We start from the raw sequence: 19,703 nt of genomic DNA, 5'->3' as shown, positions 1-19,703 counted from the left end.
GCTTAATTATCTTCATTGCTTAACAATAGTGCTGAGGGATATGAAAGTATGATAGAAGGTCAGGATCAGGTGTCTTGCATAAGAGGTGAGTACATGGCTCAGTCAGTCAGTCAGAGAGAGAGAGAGAGAGAGAGAGAGAGAGAGAGAGATAGAGAGAGAGAGAGAGAGAGAGAGAAGTGGGGTGAGGTCAAGGTACAAGGTGAATAGGAGAAAGACAACAGGGATAATGGAACAGAAAAAGTTAGACGGGTAGGCAAGTGTGCATTTTTATGTAACAATAAAATATTCCTCTGCTATAAAGGAAAACTTACCAGCAGTTTTTATTAAATCTGTCAAACGATCCCGCTGAGATTTAATATCATCCAATTCTTGCCTTAAACAATGAATTTCTTCAGCTGTGAAATATAAGAAAAATGATTTAATAATAATAATAATGATGATGATGATGATGATGATGATGGTGATGGTGGTGGTGGTGATGGCGATGACGATGACGATGACGATGACGATGACGATGACGATGACGATTATCCGTTGTTCAAACCTAGTTAGCTTTGCTAATTAGGTTTGAACAATGGATTCAGCAATACTGGCAAAACAAATTGTTTAGAACTGACCCAAAAAGATTTTTATCTAACTGGGCCCCACCTGCAAGGTCAGACGGGTAGTCATGATGGGTGTACTGGGCTTCGTATATTTTATCCCAGTGTCACTTTGGTGGCATGCACTGCTCTCTCATTCAATAATAATAATAATAATAATAATAATAATAATAATAATAGTTTCAAATTTTGGCACAGGGCCAGCATTTTCGGGGGAGGGATAGTTGATTATATTGACCCCAGTACTCAACTGGTACTTATTTTACTGACCCTGAAATGATGAAAAGCAAAGTCAACCTTGACCAAATTTGAACTCAGAACATGAAGATGGATGAAATGCTGCTAAGATGTTTTGCCTGGTACGCTAACAATTTTACTAGCTCTGTAGCATTCAGAGAAGTTCTACTATTGCAATATTTACATGCTGAACAGTAACAAAACTGATAAAGAGGTAGAGTTCGTTGACCTGAGATTTGAAATACCATTCAACATAATGTGAAAGAATATTCAAAATATTTACATATTATCTAAACATTTTTTAAAAACTCTTTTGCCACCATATTTCTTGAGATGACAAAGAACTGAGATGCCTCTGCCCTCCACTTATTTCACAGCTTCAGTGTCCTGTGTGTATGTGTGTGTGTGCATGTGCATATGTACATACATACAGTATTACCTCACTTCAGGAGAACCTGCTTCACGAGACCCTGGGTTTACAAGTTTTATTTTATAAGAAATATTTCAAGTACAAGATCCAAATTTTGAACAAAGTGCAAAAGTTTCTACTACCATAACAAGTGTTTCAGCGTGTTACCAAGAAATTTATAGAGAGCGAAAAAGAAGCTTCTTCTAAGCAAACAACTCTGGACTTCTTTTTTTTTTTTTGAGAGAAATCTACAAAAGATGGTGTGTACGAGTCTAGTGTGAGTGAAAGTGATTCAGAAAACGATTATAATAATGTTTTGCATTATAAATGATCTTGACATTCTTTTTAATTTACATAAAATACTCTTTACATTCTACAATTGTTTTATTGCCATTTATTCACAAGTATTATAAATTTCATAGGTAAAATATTTTTCTGGGAACAAATTACGATTTATAACATTGCTACTATGGGAAATTATTGTTCTGCTTTATGAGCAGTCTCCAGAAACAAATTAACTTGTACATCAAGGCACTTCTGTATAAACATACAACGATGAACTTCTTTCAGTTCCTGTCTACCAAATCTTCTCACAAGGTTCTGTTGGTCTGGGGTCATAGTAGAAGACACTTACTCAAAGTGCCACCATACACATAAATGGTCTTTAAAATTTGGAACAAAGCCCACAGCACAAAAAGAAAAAGAAGAAAAGAGCAAGTGTACTCTGCTAAACGTGTAATGTTAATGTGTAATGAATGATGGAGCTGTGCTGGTATGCACATACGATATACACGAACAATAACCATTGCGTGAAGAAAGGCTTAGCAATTTTAGTGAAGGAAACCTGCTGAAGAAGCCATGAGGTGTGGCAAAAGTTGATCTTAGGAAACTGAATTTCATGGAGACAACAATAAGGGACTGCAACAAATGGCAAGGCTCTGTGCTGGAGAAAATTTGTTCAATCCATGTTTTTTTTTGTTGGCACTCTGTCGCTTACGACGTCGAGGGTTCCAGTTGATCCGATCAACGGAACAGCCTGCTTGTGAAATTAACGTGCAAGTGGCTGAGCACTCCACAGACACGTGTACCCTTAACGTAGTTCTCGGGGGATATTCAGCGTGACACAGTGTGACAAGGCTGACCCTTTGAATTACAGGCACAACAGAAACAGGAAGTAAGAGCGAGAGAAAGTTGTGGTGAAAGAGTACAGCAGGGTTCGCCACATCCCCTGCCGGAGTCTCGTGGAGCTTTTAGGTGTTTTCGCTCAATAAACACTCACAACGCCCGGTCTGGGAATCGAAACCGCAATCCTATGACCGCGAGTCTGCTGCCCTAACCACTGGGCCATTGCGCCTCCACTCAATCCATGTAAGCAAGGGATAAAAAAAAAAAGGACATAAAATGCAGATGAAATAAAAATGCTAGGCTTTGACTACATCTTCATTGACTAAGTTAAAAATCAAATTCAGGCGGCGAGCTGGTAGAATCAGTAGCACACCAGGCAAAATGCTTTGCGGCATTTTGTCCATCTTTATGTTCTGAGTTCAAATGCTGCCGAGGTCAACTTTGCCTTTCATTCTTTTGGGATCAGTAAAGTAAGCACCAGTTGAGCACTGGGGTCAATGTAATCGACTCATTCCCTCCCCCAAATTTGCTGGCCTTGTGCCAAAATTTGAAATCAAATTTATTATACTTACTTTGAACTTCCACTCCATTATCACACATCAATTGGTCATTTTTATCCTGTATTTCTGTAATATAATCAGCAGCTCGCTCCAATATTGCCAGTGTACTCTAAAAATAATAAAATAATTGTATTTGTTATATATATATTTCCTACTTTGTTATAAGGGTGTCCACAAAGTCTGGGTACATGGGGATTAACACATACTTTAAGAAATTATTATTTCTTATGATTTTATTTACTCCATGTACCCAGACCTTGTGGGTGCCCTGTATATATATATTTCCTACGTGGCTTAGTGGTTAAAGTGTTGCACTGGTGATCGCTAGATTTTGGGTTCGATTCCTAGACTGGGCAGCATGTTGTGTTCTTGAGCAAAAACACTTGATTTCATATTGCTCCAGTTTCCCTTTCAATCAGTGGGAATGAATGCTGGCCTGCTCATCCAACCAGCAGAGTGGCATCATTTGAAAGGTAAAACCATGCAAAGCATACTGTGATTAATAATGTGTAACAATGTCTGACAGTCTGGTCAGCCAATGTGGGTGTGATTTCCTACTGAGAAAACAAATTAAAAAAAAAAAAATTAAATAGAACAAATGATAAATCTCATGTAGAGATTATGAAAGGCAATTCTTTAGTATAAAAAAAATGTAAATTAAAGGCAGTGATCCAGCATGGCCACAGTTAAATGATTGAAACAAGTAAAAATAAAAGAAGAATTACAAAACTATTGCTTACTGATATCTTTTGCTTAATACAATAATTGCATTTTGTGCATAAGTGGATAGGAGGAGATGAGGTGTGTGTGTCTCATTGTTTGTGTATGTCCCCCACCACTGCTTGGCAACCAGTGTTGGTGTGTTTACGTCCTTGTAACTTAGTGGTTTGGCAAAAGAGAACAATTAAATACCAAGCTTTATTCTTTTACTCTTTTATGAGAACAATTGAATAAATACCAAGCTTTACTCTTTTACTTGTTTCAGTCATTTAACTGCGGCCATGCTGGAGCACCACCTTTTAGTCAAGCAAATTGACGCCAGGACTTATTCTTTGTAAGCCTAGTACTTATTCTATCAGTCTCTTTTGCCGAACCGCTAAGTTACAGAGACGTAAATACACTAGCATCGGTTGTCAAATAAATAAGCAGTGACGTCAATTCACTTGACTAAAATGGTCAATCACAAGTAAAAAATAAAAGATGCATACATGTGTATACGACACAACCATAAGAGATAGACCAAAGATGAACCACATTTACTATTATGGACCATAGGACAAAAAAGGTAAAGACTTCCTTCGGTGATGAATCACCATGGGATTGCACCTAGAAAGTTCCCCCATGAGGCACAAGACCAGGCCAAGTTGTTTATGGAAGACCAGCAGTTGCCCATGTATACCAACCTCTCTTCTCCACACCATTATATGTACATAGGATAATGGGTAAAGACCCCCTATAGTGATGAATGACCACGGGATTGCACCTAGAGAGTTCCTCCCTGAGGCACAAGACCAGGCAAAGTTGTTTACGGAAGACCAGCAGTCAGTTGCCCATGCATACTAACCTCCCCTCTCCACACCATTATATGTACACAGGGTAAAGGGAAAAGACCCCCTTCGATCATGAATGACCGTGGGGTTGCACCTAGTCTCGCCTCTTCACGACACCAATGTTACCCAAGAGAAAGACAAAGGCCGATACAGCTTCACACCAGTGATGTTACAACTCATTTCTACAGCAGATTGAACTGGAACAACATGAGATGAAGTGTCCCGCTCAAGAACACAACACAAAGCCCAGTTCAGGAATCAAACTCACTACCTTGGGTTGTGAGCCTGTTGCTCTAACCACTGAGCCATGTGCCTTCACACACAGGGCCATGGGGTAGTCTGTGTAAAACTATTGGACCTCTGACCAGTTGACCAATTTGAAATCTCAAACAGTTTGAGAGAGACAGGAGCTGTTGTGTAGTAGGAAGATATGAAGTGAATTTCTTTGATAAGGAATTGGTCAGATGATATGATGAGAGCAAAAGCTTTCTTTGGAATGTTGGTGAGTTGGTGTGTTGCAGAGGAACATTTGCAGGTGAGAAAACTAATTAAAACAACTGTTTTAAGGATATTTCAAGAAAGAAAGTGAGGTGGTGTTTAGCAATATAAGCTACCCCAGTTACTGTATTCTTAACAAAAGCTGTTTTCTGTCATATTTTTGAGCAAAACCTGGCATAGCTTTTATTTCTGTCCATGAATTACACGGAAAAGAAGTTGTTGCCAAAAGGACTTTGTAAACATTTGAGAGAACATGAAATAATTCTCTTTTTCTGGAACAGTGGACCTCAAACAGCACATAATGCTATAAATAATGGGTTGAAAAATTCTTTTGGATACAAAAATTCTTTTGGATACAAAAATCATAGGAGATGTGGGTTTTTTGTCCAACAGGTAGCTTTTAACTTTTTCTATTCAAAAGAGGTTTCCAACCCAATATTTACATGCTATGTTTATAGCTCTATGTCTGCTTCAAGATCCCCTATTCCAAAACAAAGAATTTCTTCTATCTTTTGCTCGTTCTAGTCATCAGACTGCAGCCATGCTGGGGCACCGCCTACAAGAATTTTTAGTCAAATGAATTGACTGCAGTACATTTTTTTCTTTTAAGCCTAGTACTTATTCTATTGGTCTCTACTGCCAGGCTGCTAAGTTATGAAGATGTAACCCCACCAACACCGGTTGTCAAGTAGGGAACAAACAGAGACACAAAGACACACACAATCGGCTTCTTTCAATTTCTGACACCCAAATCCACTCACAAGGCCTTGGTTGGCCTGAAGCTGTAGTAGAAGACACTTGCCTAAGGTACCACACAGTGGGATTGAACCTGGAACCATGTCTTTGGGAAGCAAACTTCTTAACCACACAACCACACCCGCCACATTTTCATGAAAGTTCATAAAATTTTCACGACATCAACAACATACAGTTCTCAATAAGAATAAACTTCCTAAAACGGACAGAGAAATTCAAAAGAAACGAACTATTCACATTCTCTGAACTTCAATATCAACTCATTTAAACTCCTTTGCGGACAAAAACTATAGAACATAGGTCATCCATAAGTGGTTCCATTTTGGAGATGGCAGAAAGATGTTTCTGTTACATCATCATCATTTAACATCCGTTTTCCATGCTGGCATGGGTTAGATGATTTGACTGGAACTGTTAAGCCAGAGAGCTGCACCAGCTCCCAGTCTGATTTGGCATGGTTTCCACGGCGAGATACCCTTCCTAATACCAACCACTCCAAGAGTGTAATGGGTGCTTTTTATGTGCCACTGGTACGGGTGCCATTTACATGACACTGGCAATGGTCTCGGTCACTTGTTATCACTGACTACAAATGATTACAAAGTAATTTCCTTGCATTAAATCATGCTTCGGTTTACTCAGTTTACTTGTGTTTGTTTGTTTGTTTTTATAAACATTAAGTAAAAATAGTACCTGCTTTTCATTATTTCTTATTCGGGGCAAAAGGTGACCAATGTTTTCAATTTTAGACTTGATTTTCTCTTTCCGCTGCTTTTCAGAATTGTTGTGAATAATGCGTTTCTGATCTTGTTCAGTGGTACTAGAAATTCACAAAATAAAGAGGAAATTCTTATATATAAAGATTTTAGAAAATAAAATATCTTTCAAAAGAAGCTATAATTCTATTCTAAAATCATCATATTTAATGTCATAAAAGACACATGGGCTTATTAGATGCATTCCAATTTCAGTAAAGCATACTTTTGGAAAAAGATTTTAGTGCACTAAAACTTATGGGAGGCTCAACTTCATATATAGGACCTAAGGCAATTTTTTGAGACATTTTGGGTGCAAACAGAAAGTGTGATGTATATGCCATCAAATAAGGTAAGTGAAGTTATTTTCATGTGACTGCTTGACAACAAAATATAAAACTAGAATTTTATACAGCAAATTGAGTTTTACTTGGTAAAGTGTTAACCCATTACCTCCCATAATTCTATTAACTGGAATTTTTTTTATGAAACTTTGATTTCTAGCATAAAACAGCCTTAGAAACACGCTGGAATGATCAAAATAACATTTTAAATAGAAATAAGCGAGATATTGGGTGAAAAATTAGCAAACCTCATTTGAATATCAGAGAAATATACCTAGTAGATATAGCAAAAAGGTTAGATATGTGTAAATATTGACAGATAATTATGAAATTTGTAATTTTTAAGTGATCTCATATGAGATCACTGGTAGGTAATGGGTTAAACGAAACTACCAAAGCAATAAATATATTTGGGCAAAAAAAAAAAGAGCATATGGACAGTAATTACATATAAAGAAATCTTAACATCTGATAGCATTAATGAAAAGAAATACGAATATAAAGATTTTTTTACTGTTGAGAAATTTTTAATATTAAACTCTTTAGCATTTAATCTGGCTCAAATATTCTATTTGTTTTATGTTCAAACTGCCAAGATTTGGTCTCTCACACCTACCCTACAATGTCATACTAAAAATATACAAGCACATCATCAAAATCTTGAAACCATGTGATAATGCATGATTAATTCAAAATAATGTGAATAAATAAGCATTACATTAGAATAATCTAAAATGCAAGAGGGTTAATTAGTGGTACCACTTTGAAATGCTCACTATTTAGAAACTTAGTTACTAAGAATTACTAAAATTCAAGAGAAATAATGGAGGTTTGCATTACAGCAAGAGACAATACTGAACAAATAATAATTGGAGGACATTAATACTTCAAGAAGAATTGTTTTGGATTTATGAGTAATGTTCATAAGTGTATTAATATTAAGTTTGATTTCAAATGGCTAAAAGCTGTATAAAACAAAATCAATTAACACATACAACTGACATCAAACTAACTACTTACAAGAACCATTCCAACATTTTTTTATTTTGAGATGAAAAAACAGGTAAGCTGAAGAAATTCCTGATTTACAAAAACTTTATTCAAAAGTTTTGAATAAAGTCTTAAGTATTATTATGAGAAGGTCTGGGTACATGGTAAACAAACTTTAACAGCAGATAACTCACTCAATTTCCATTTCTTTTCAGATTTGACCCATTAGAAATAATGAAAAGAACCCAGCTAAGCTTTGAACAAAGAAAAAAATTTATCCTACAATGCTACTGGAAGTTTGGAACCATAATGAAAGTTCAAAGACAGTTTAAGAGGAAGTTTCAGAAAAATCCACCTACGTGAATTAGCATCAATTAGTGATAAGTTTGAAGCAGATGGAGCTGTTCAGAATGTCCACAAAATCATTTCAGAAGACAGTGGACACTGATGAATCTCAGCTTCTGTAATTATAATTATATGAATGCAGAGATGCACAAATTTCATTCCCCACATTTATACGTAACTAGTTCTCCTCTCCTTGGATCCACTTCCCTTTGGCATTCATTCATCTCACATTCTCAATATCCTCTTATCATCATCACCATCATTTAACGTATGTTTTCCATGCTGGCATGGGTTGGACCAGTGCTGGCAAGCTGGGGAGCTGCACCAGACTTCAGTCTGACTTGGCACAGTTTCTATGGCTGGACGCCCTTCCGAACACCAGCCACTTTACAGAGTATCACTATCAAACATCATCTCATATCAGCCCCTTCCTGACCCACTCCCGTTTCCTTCACCTTCCCCCAAAATGATATTCACAACTGACAATGCACCCTACCCTGTTTGCTGTCCACCACATCACCTATATCTCCTTCTCTAACCATATGCCACTCACCTCACACTCTTGTAAACTTGTCTGCTCCTCTATCCCAAACTACCTCACCTGTACCCTCTGTCCCTGTCCCCATCACATTGACCCTCTTCGACCTTAGGGGTACATTGTGACAACTTATCATCACTCCCTTTTTCTTGCTATGGTAGCCACGTATCTCTTCTATAGCAATATACCTGCTGTTCTTATCCCCCATCATACTCTTACCTTTCAACATCTGGCATAAAGCCATCCCCTTCAATACTACAGCCTCTCCTAAACAACGGGGTCTTGTTTTGTGACCTATTCGGCAACCTCACTAGTGCTGGTGACAGAAAAAGGCACCCAGCGCACTCTGTAAAATGGTTGGCATTAGGAATCTCATCCAACAATAGAAACCATTACTGACACTGGAGCACGACACAGCCCTCTGATCTATTGGAATCTGTTAGACTGTTCAACTCATGCCAGCATGGAATACGAACAATAATGATGATGATGATGATGTACATGTGTGTATGTATGCATGCATGCATGCACACACACATATATGTATACATACATGTAATAATTAATGGATGAAGAATGGCTAACAAGTGAAATCATTTCAGGAAGCAAGAAAAAATAAAATGGTATGATGGGGGAGATATATATAAGGAGGAGATGGAGTAAGATGCCCATTTGTACACACACACACACACACACATATATATATATATATATATATATAGATATGCAGGGCAGGGCAGGGCGTGTATATATATATGTGTGTGTATATATATATATATATATATATATATACACACACACACATATATATATATATATGCATACAGTGTTTGCAGAATTCAGTTTTGCAGTGGTGGGTGGGGCTTCTCAAGAACCTCATCTTGCCAGACATTCCAGCCCCTTTCTCACCTCTTCTGTGAAGTACAAGGTCCTGAGATTAGTCTTCATCATTTTGTTTTATGTTTTTTTGGGGGGTTTCCTTCTTGACCCCAAAAAGGATGAAGGCAGAGTCGACCTCAGCAGAATTTGAACTCAGAACATAAAGATGGTTGAAACACTGCTATACATTCTGTCTGGCACGCTAACGATTTTGCCAGCTTGCTGATATAAGATTGGCTGATGAAAATTGATGACACAGACATACATGTGTCCTACAACCTGATAATGTCATTAATGGCCCAATGTGTTTTCACACACGTTGTCTGTGGGGAGAATTTTTTATTTTAGCTGTGAAAGGGCTTCCTACGTCTGAGTGTCCACAAATGTATTAAATAAGATTTTACACATGTATGCATAGGCGTGGCTGTGTGGTAAGAAGCTTGCTTCTCAACCACATGGATCCAGGTTCAGTCTCAGTGCATGGCACCTTGAGCAAGTGTCTTCTATTATAGCCTCAGGGCGACCAAAGCCTTGTGAGTGGATTTGGTAGACAGAAACTGAAAGAAGCCCATTGTATGTGTGTGTGTGTATCTTTGAGATGAAGGAGATGTGTTTGTCCCCCACTCCATCACCGCTTGACAACCAGTGTTAGTGTGTTTACATCCCCATAACTTAGCAGTTCAGCAAAGAGACTGATAGAATAAGTACTAGGCTTACAAAGAATAAGTCCTGGAATCAATTTCTTTGACTAAAACCCTTTAAGGTGGTGCTCCAGCATGGCCGTAGTCAAATGACTGAAACAAGTAAAAGAATATATATATATATATATATATATATATATATATCTGCTGCTGATGAGGTGCAAAGAACACTGAAACCATGTGATACAGCAGTTCCACAACCAATGCAGGACAGTCCTTCCTCAAAGTCCATCTCTTGACCTCATCATCGTGGGAAGGTTAAAGGAGTGAGTGTCAGAGCTATGCCATCAGGGACTTCGAGTTCCTGGTAGGACCACCCAAGGCGGACAGGTCTGACACCGGCGGCCCCAGGGCTGCAACCCAGCTCACTAGAGGGCAATGGTGAGTTTCAGGCAGCGTCTGTTCTGGAACCCATTGGCTTCCTGGTGGCGCTGGATCACATCAGCAGGCATCCTGCAGTAAGAAGGCATAACACAAGGATGACCTGCCACCAGTTGTGTATCGTGGTTTACAAATACAGATGGGAACTGTTTTCACAGACTCTGATCATCCTTTGAAACTCCTATGAACTCACCCGTGACGCAGTGAACTGAATGAGAGTTGGCTTAAGCCCTCTCAGGTGAATGCCATTACAACAACAACAACAATGCTGGACAGTTTCCCATCTGTTACTGCTATTTCTGTGCTTCTATGCAAGAGACTTTCTCAGGACAAATGCTGCAGCATTACGGCACTCCAATAGAGTAGGATATAAAGACTGTCACTCAGTAACAATCCTTTCTACTATAGGCACAAGGCCTGAAGTTTTGGGAAAGGGATAGTCAATTGCATTGACCACAGTACTTGACTGATATTTAATTTATCGACCCTAGAAAAGATGAAAAGTAAAAGTTGACCTCGGCAGAATTTGTACTCAGAATGAATGTAAAGATGGATGAAATACCACTACTCATTTTGCTTGGAGTGCTAACAATTTTGCCAGCTCATGCCTGAATAATAATAGTAATAATAATGAATATGATAATAATATAATCCTTTCTACTAAAGGCACAAGAACTGAAATTTTGGGGGGCAGGGAACACTCGATTACATTGACCCCAGTGTTTCACTGGTAACTTAGTTTATCAACCCCGTTGAACTCAGAACATAAAGATGGACAAAATACCACTAAGTATTTTGTCTGGCAAGCTAACGGTTCTGCCAGCATGCCACCCTTTAAACAGTAAGTATGGGATGGCACTAGGGGTTTCAAGGTTAGGAAGAGTTTAGCAGTAAGATTCAGTTTAAACGAAGTAACCAGACGGCTAAACCCACACACTCATTCAGTAATAATGCAACCTCCATCACTAATAACTGACATAAGTTAGTTTGTTTCAAGCATATAAAGTCCTTAGGATGGAGTTTATTTTCGTTTCTGGAGTGTAGAAGCAATTGGGAATACAAGACATCCACCTCAGACAGGATGCCTGTCTGCCAGTCAGCCACAATATTAAGCTCAGCTACTAATGGAACTTGCTTTTAGTTGAATTAGACTGGTACAGCCTGACAAGACATAATGCTCTCTGCCTGGTTCATGAACTGGACCTAACACTCTACAATCAGGAGTTCAACACCATCATCATCATTAGACCACACACCATCATACTTATATGTGTCTGTCTATCCACATGCATGCTTGACTCTGTGACTCCGTACCGACACTGCACTCGGGCTGTGGTAATGATTGTGCACATGTCACATAAACAAAATAGCTAGCCACTTGACTGTATGATGTTTTAAAGACCAGTCAAGTCAGGTACAGAATAGACACAAGAAGTCTCATTTAAACCATACCACCATGGAAAAAGCAGATATAAAAACAATCAGGATAATGATGATGAAGACTCTGATGTACATCAAGATTATGATTAATAATTTTCCAATATAAATCAATTATTAATCTAAACAAATATCCTCGCAAAGTAATTGCTTGCTATTAGTTAATTCACAGATATTGGATACAGGTTTAATTTAAAATGGTTCCCAATTTGTAACAAATGAATATCATTTTAAATTTTCTATTGTAGCCCAGAACATTTCATTTTACAATAATTAAGTCTAACCAAATATATAGTTGATTACAATTTAAACCCTTAGTATTTAAACTAGCCATATGTATCTGAAATTTTTGATCTGTTTTATGTTCAAAACAGCTAGATCTGGCCTCTTACACCTACCCTACAATGTCATTCTAAAAATAAACAAGCAGTGTTGCCTTCTAGCACTTGTGCTGGTGGCATGTTAGAAAATCATTCAAGCGAGGTCGTTGCTAGTGCCGCTGGACTGGCTCCCATGCAGGTGGCAGGTAAAAAAAACACCTTTTGAGCATGGCCGTTGCCAGTACCGTGTGACTGGCCCTCGTGCCGGTGGCACGTAAAAGCACCCACTACACTCTCAGAGTGGTTGGCATTAGGAAGGGCATCCTGCTGTAGAAACTCTGCCAGATCAGATTAGAGCCTGGTGCAGCCTTCTGGCTTGCCAGTCCTCAGTCAAATCGTCCAACCCATGCTAGCATGGAAAGCGGACGTTAAATGATGATGATGATGATGATGATGATGATACTATCAAAATTTCAAAACTACAAGATAATGCATGATAAGTTAAAAAATAATCCTTTCTCCGTTAGGCAAAAGGCTTGAAATTTTAAGGGGAGGGGAATAGTACTTAAGGAGACCCATCCACAACAGCAGAATCGATATCCTAAATCACCTTACTTAATGCTGCCTTCCTAGCTGAAGGGGTTTTTGTCTTAGAAGTTACTCAGTGACCTTGTTGGTGCTGATGCCATGTAAAAAGCACCAGTGCTGGTGCCACATAAAAAGTCCTCCTGCTGGTGTCACATTACATCGAACCCAGTGCTCAACTGACACTTATTTCATTGACCCCGAAAGGATGAAAGACAAAGTCAACCTCAACAGAATTTGAACTCAGAATGTAAAGATGGACGGAAATGCTAAACATTTTGTCTGGCATGACAGTAATCTGAAAGCTAAAGGCTCAAAACTACTGATTAAAAAGCTTGTAGAAGTTCAATTATTTAATGATTAACACAAAATGCCTTACCAAATGTTTTGATAATTTCAGACATAAATTCAATTCACAAAGAATCACTATACACACACTTACCTTTCTATTGTTGATTGAGTAATTTTGAACCTATTTTCCATCTTTGTTCTAAAAAGCCATGTCACGTCTACATATTAGCAATGTATTTTCGCCTGCTGCATACATCAATATTCTGCAATGGACAGGGTGCCTTATAAGTTGTACTATTCATTGTTTTATGTAGAAATAACATTTTATCAATAGGAAAAAAACATATTACTAGATTTGAAGAAATAATTCAATGAAAAAGTATCTAAGTTTCCAAAGACTGATTTTGGTTGGAATATGAAAATGAGAAACATTTGACAATTAACAATCGAACAGTTCTTGTAACATACCAAAGGGACTTGAATTAACCCTCTTGGGACATCCTGGTCAATTGATCAGACTAAGTGATACAAGCTGAAAAAACTCTGAGGCTGATCCATCAGCCTGATGAAACAAATGTTTTGAAGTATAATAGCCAGAGGTCATCTTTCAGCAGATAAAATGACACGCAAATTTGTGAAGTGTTCCATATTTTTTGATGGGTGCAGGAGTGGCTGTGTGGTAAGTAGTTTGCTTACTGACCACATGGTTCTGGGTTCATTCCAACTGCGTGGCACCTTGGGCAAGTGTCTTCTACTATAGCCTTGGGCCAACCAATGCCTTGTGAGTGGATTTGGTAGATGGAAACTGAAAGAAACTCGTCGTATATATGTATCTATATATATGTTTGTGTGTCTGTGTTTGTCCCCACACCATCGCTTGACAACTGATGGTGGTGTGTTTACGTCCCCGTAACTTAGCGGTTCGGCAAAAGAGACCGATAGAATAAGTACTAGGCTTACAAAGAATAAGTCCTTGGGTTGATTTGCTCGACTAAAGGCGGTGCTCCAGCATGGCAGCAGTCAAATGACTGAAACAAGTAAAAGAGAGTAAAGAGTATACGTAGTTTGACATACTAATAAAATAGTTTTAGACACTTTATCCTTTTGAGCCTGGGCAAAGTTTAGAGAGCTCTTACCCCTGCTGGCGACAAAGGGACTCTCACTCAGAGTAAAAGGCAGACTGTATGACGCATGCGTACGAACAACCATGCTACATGGCAGTGAAACATGGGCTGTAACTGCTGAGGACATACGTAAGCTCGCAAGGAATGAAGCCAGTATGCTCCGTTGGATGTGTAATGTCAATGTGAATACCCGTCAGAGTGTAAGTATCTTGAGAGAAAAGCTGAACATTAGAAGCATCAGTTGTGGCGTGCAAGAGAGACGATTGCGCTGGTATGGACATGTGGTGAGAATGGAGGAGGATAGCTGCGTGAAAAAGTGCCACACCCTAACAGTTGAGGGAACCCGTGGAAGAGGTAGGCCCAGGAAGACCTGGGCTGAGGTGGTGAGGCAAGACCTTCATACATTGGGCCTCACCGAGGCGATGACTACGGACCGAGACCTTTGGAAATGGGCTGTGCGTGAGAAGACCCGGCAAGCCAAGTAAGATCGTTGCCAGTGCCCCTGGACTGGTTCTTGTGCGGGTGGCACATGAGATGCACCATTTTGAGCGTGGCCGTTGCCAGTACCGCCTGACTGGCTCCTGTAGGATTTTCGAGCGAGATCGTTGCCAGTGCCCCTGGACTGGCTTGTGCGGGTGGCACATAAAAGACACCATTTCGAGCGTGGCTGTTTTCGTGCGGGTGACACGTAAAAGCACCCACTACACTCTCTGAGTGGTTGGCGTTAGGAAGGGCATCCAGCTGTAGAAACTCTGCCAAATCAGACTGGAGCCTGGTGTTGCCATCCGGTTTCACCAGTCCTCAGTCAAATCGTCCAACCCATGCTAGCATGGAAAGCGGACGTTAAACGATGATGATGAAGCACCCATAATTTTCAATCTCAACAGAAAAAAAACATTTTGGTCTTTTTGGCTACACATACCAAAACAGTGTCTCAAAAGGATCAATAAGAGATTGTCACAAACTGCCAACAAGGCATGACAGGAAATTTTGTAAAAGTACTACTTGGAAGTTGTTCTACATGTGAATTGTTGCCCAGCCTTATTTTATCCTTCTGATATGAACCCATCTGATACTGCCTCTGGTCTTATAACACAAACTTCCTGTTTTGAAGTGATTTACAGTAAAGTCTCCCCATCAAAATTTCATGTTAATTCATGTCCCAACCACTGGATTAATAATCATCATCATCATCATCATCGTTTAACGTCCACCTTCCATGCTGGCATGGGTTGGACGATTTGACTGAAGACTAGCGAACCAGATGGCTGCACCAGGCTCCAATCTGATCTGGCAGAGTTTCTACAGCTGGATGCCCTTCCTAACGACAACCACTCCGAGAGTGTAGTGGGTGCTTTTACATGCCACCAGCATAACACAAAAGTATAAAACTACCAGAGTGCAATATATAAATGGGCTAAAGAAAACACCATGCAGTTCAATGCTGAAAAATTTCAGGCACTTAGCTACCAGCCACAAACAGATTGCAATCAGAATATACAAAACCAGTGGGTATTGCAATCCTGGAGTCACAGTTGGTGCATTACCTTGGAATCTACATGAGTGATGATGTGTCATTCTATATGCATAATATGAAGAAGGCAACAAGGTGCTGGCAAATGGTTGCTTGGATTCTGAGATCATTCAGAACAATGAAAAAACAGAAACCTTGTTAATCCAACACTACTACTACACTGAGAAGACTGCATTAGTGAAACAGATGAGCTACAGGGAGAAGATAAAGGAGTTGAGGCTCTAAGACCTAGAGCAAAGATGTGAAGGATATGCAGTAAGATATTCATGGAAGACCCTGGAGGGTTTAACACTTTCTACCTAGAGTAAGGACATAATACTGAAACAGCTTAGAGTTCAAAGGTCCTGCAAAAAAAAAAAAAAAAAAAAAAAAAAAAAAAGAGAGAGAGAGATCTATGGGATGTAGATGTGGAAGTGTTCTAAGAATGTTTAGACAATTTTTTTTATCTGAAATAACAACTGATCCCACACTGCAGCAAGAAACGCAAAGAGGAACAGCTTTGTCTATCTCACAATTTTACCAGAACCAATTCCAGAGAGAGAGAGCTGGGAAGTAAATTTGAAGTAAACATGCAATCACACTAATGATGAAGTCCCAGCATGGCCACAGCCTCTGGTTGAAACCAATAAAATACAAAAAAATAAAATAAAATATACATATGTATAACAAGGAAAAAAAAAGGAAAAAAAAAAAGAAGTTACTAGTGTCACCTTTAGTCTTTGGTTACAACTGTTTCTTCAACATATGGATCGGATAATCAATTAACAAGATGAAAAACATGAATATAAACAATGATTATGTAATATCAAATCATATTGAATATAACCTATAGTCATTTCTTCATGACAGAATGAATAAATTAATACTAGGAAGCTGGGATAAATTCACTTATATATATATATTGATACAAACAATTTGGTGGTGGCGGTGGTGGTGGGCGACTATATTCAAGTAGTGAGGAAGCATCCACTTGGACTTGTAAATAAAATAAAGGGTAAGGGGGCATATTGGGTCTCATTTCATAAGATCAACCATTTAGCATTCAGGTTATTCTATCAAATATATTGCTTATTCACACTGTTTTGAATTAACCATGCATTATGTCACAGCTCTGAGATCTTGATGAGGTAGCAGTTAATTTTTAGAATGATATTGCGAGGTAGGTGTGGGGGGCCAAATCCAGCCAGTTTTGGCCTGATATGGCTGGTTTAAATGCTAAAGGGTTAATTTTGAAGCTGAACCTATTGATTAGTCTATATACTTAAACAGTTAACATAGGCACAGTAGTTCTAGGTTCATTCTCACTGCATGGCACCTTGGGCAAGTGTCTTCTACTATAGCCTCGGGCCGACCAAAGCCTTGTGAGTGGATTTGGTAGACGGAAACTGAAAGAAGCCCGTCATATATATATGTATGTATATGTTTGTGTCTGTGTTTGTCCCCCCAGCATCGCTTGACAACCGATGGTGGTGTGTTTATGTCCCCGTAACTTAGCGGTTCAGCAAAAGAGACTGATAGAATAAGTACTAGGCTTTCAAAGAATTAGTCCTGGGGTCGATTTGCTAGACTAAAACCCTTTAGGGCAATGCTCCAGCATGGCCGTAGTCAAATGACTGAAACAAGTAAAAGAATAAAAGAATAGTAAACAAGAAATAACAATTCATAATTAAAGATTAATAAAAAAAAAAATTAATGGTAAGTGCATGTATGTATTTGTGTACATATATATATATATATATATATATATATATATATAAAATACAAACTGGAGTTGTAGTGCTCCAAGTGAGCTATATTCCGCTTGCATTGCTTCCATTGAGATTATTAAGCGGTATATATATATATATATATTATAAGGTTTCTAAACTTCTAAATTTTCATATTCAAAAGAGACAGAGACTTCAAATTCGATATATCGATTTATCCACCACTCTATGTTAACATTTCTGTGTCAAACTTATCCAGTGACTGGTCCATTGGATTTAGACATTTGGCACTTCTTCAGGAGTGGTTACCATTCGAACAAAGATGAAATCTAATGAGATTCTAAGGATTTAATAATAGTTATGTATGTGTTTTTTTGTGTTTTGTTCGAATGGTAACCACTCCTGAAGAAGTGCCAAACGTCTAAATCCAATGGACCAGTCACTGGATAAGTTTGGCACAGAAATGTTAACATAGAGTGGTGAATAAATCGATATATCGAGTTTGAAGTCTCTGTCTCTTTTGAATATGAAAATTTAAAAGTTAAAAACCTTATAATATAAATATAAACTGTGAGAACGACCCTTAAGGAATCTAGTTAATGATCTCCTAAGGTAAGTTCTTATGCTATATTGGTAACGGTTGCTACATCCTCTGGGAAAATTATATATATATATATATATATATAGAGAGAGAGAGAGAGAGAGAGAGAGAGAGAGATTCAGTTGAATTAGGTACTTACGTTGAAGCACCAGATAAGTGCAGTATTATTTGTACAACTCAAAGTAAGGTGAATAAAATCAAAATAAGCAACAGGATATCAAGAGGTGATGCAGTACAACTGTTTCAAGCAGCTCCGCTTAATTGAACAATGCAATCATTGTAGTAGAGCAAGATTAGGGAAAGAGTCCAGGTTACAACTCATGTAGCTAAGAATAATACTACACTTCTAAAAACTGTATGAAATTTGTTAATGGATTTGGTAGTGGATTTGATAATAAGACTAACAAATTAAAAATGAACCACAACCCTTTACAAGCTATGACCCCCAAAAACTTCATACAGTTCTTAGAAGTGTAGTATATTCTTAGCTACATTAGTTGTAACATGGACTCTTTCCCTAATTTTGCTCTACTTGAGCATTTGTGTAAAATTATATTAACGTGTCCAACTGATTAAAAAATTCTATTTATTTATTTATGCAGCTGAGGATAGCCCTGCATTTAAATTGATGTAATGATTGTATTGTTCAATTAAATGAAGCTGCTTGAAACGGTTGTGCTGCATCACCTCTTGATATCCTGTTGCTTATTTTGATATATATATATATATATATATATATATATATATATATATATATATATATATATATATATATAATGTATTATTCCATGATAGAAAATTCAACAAAAAAAGTACTCCATCTAGTGAGAGATGAATATAATTTATTTAAAGGACACAATAAATGTCTTATGTGGTACTATTAGTTTCATATGTTGAGAAATATCTCAAACATATTCATCAGGCACAAACCATATGTGTTTGATATATTTCTCAACATATGAAACTATTAGTAGTGCTTAAGACATTTATTATGTCCTTTAAATAAATTGTATATTAAAGTAAATATATATATAAGTATATTAATTTATTGTTTATATAGATAGATAGATAGATAGATAGATAGATATACATATATATTGTAAATATAATTATGTGATTTCAGCATATACTGGCAACAGAAAATAGTCTAAAATTAGTCCAATAAAGCCCTGATGGAAAAAAAAAAGACTGCATTAATATGTGTGGGAATCAACTCTAGAGAGTATTAATGCCCATTTTTACCCCCTAATATTAGACAATTCTGCAGTTCAAATATGGTGGAAACTTATAATTATATTTACAATATTATCACACATCCCCATTTCTTAACTTACTCAGAATGAAAAAAGATGAATGTATATTTATGTATGTGTAAGTCAGTGTGTGTGTGCACGCGTGTAAGTCTTTATGCTTCTGTCTGCCACCACCCAACCCC

General features: G+C 37.9%; 1 protein-coding gene across 3 annotated transcripts in view; it reads right to left on the bottom strand.

The window, feature by feature from the left end:
• LOC106873874 (uncharacterized) overlaps window positions 1–19,703 on the bottom strand; it is a 43,288-nt gene that overhangs the window by 8,668 nt on the left and 14,917 nt on the right. The window contains exons 2-6 of one of the 3 annotated variants that reach the window (XM_089338379.1): window positions 13,455–13,566; window positions 8,186–8,287; window positions 6,431–6,557; window positions 2,946–3,042; window positions 312–395 (exon numbers count right to left, since the gene is read on the bottom strand). In XM_089338379.1, the coding sequence (XP_089194505.1) occupies window positions 312–395; window positions 2,946–2,973 (112 nt within the window). In that variant the 5' untranslated portion in view covers window positions 2,974–3,042; window positions 6,431–6,557; window positions 8,186–8,287; window positions 13,455–13,566. The remainder of the gene's footprint in view (window positions 1–311; window positions 396–2,945; window positions 3,043–6,430; window positions 6,558–8,185; window positions 8,288–13,454; window positions 13,567–19,703) is intronic. The other 2 variants (XM_014921391.3, XM_089338380.1) reach the window with 2 other exon arrangements.

Source organism: Octopus bimaculoides, chromosome 20 (assembly GCF_046866305.1).
Source record: "Octopus bimaculoides isolate indiv1 chromosome 20, ASM4686630v1, whole genome shotgun sequence".
NCBI lineage: Eukaryota > Metazoa > Mollusca > Cephalopoda > Octopoda > Octopodidae > Octopus > Octopus bimaculoides.
Note: the sequence above shows the minus strand (reverse complement) of the source record. Positions and strands in the feature narration are given on the sequence as shown.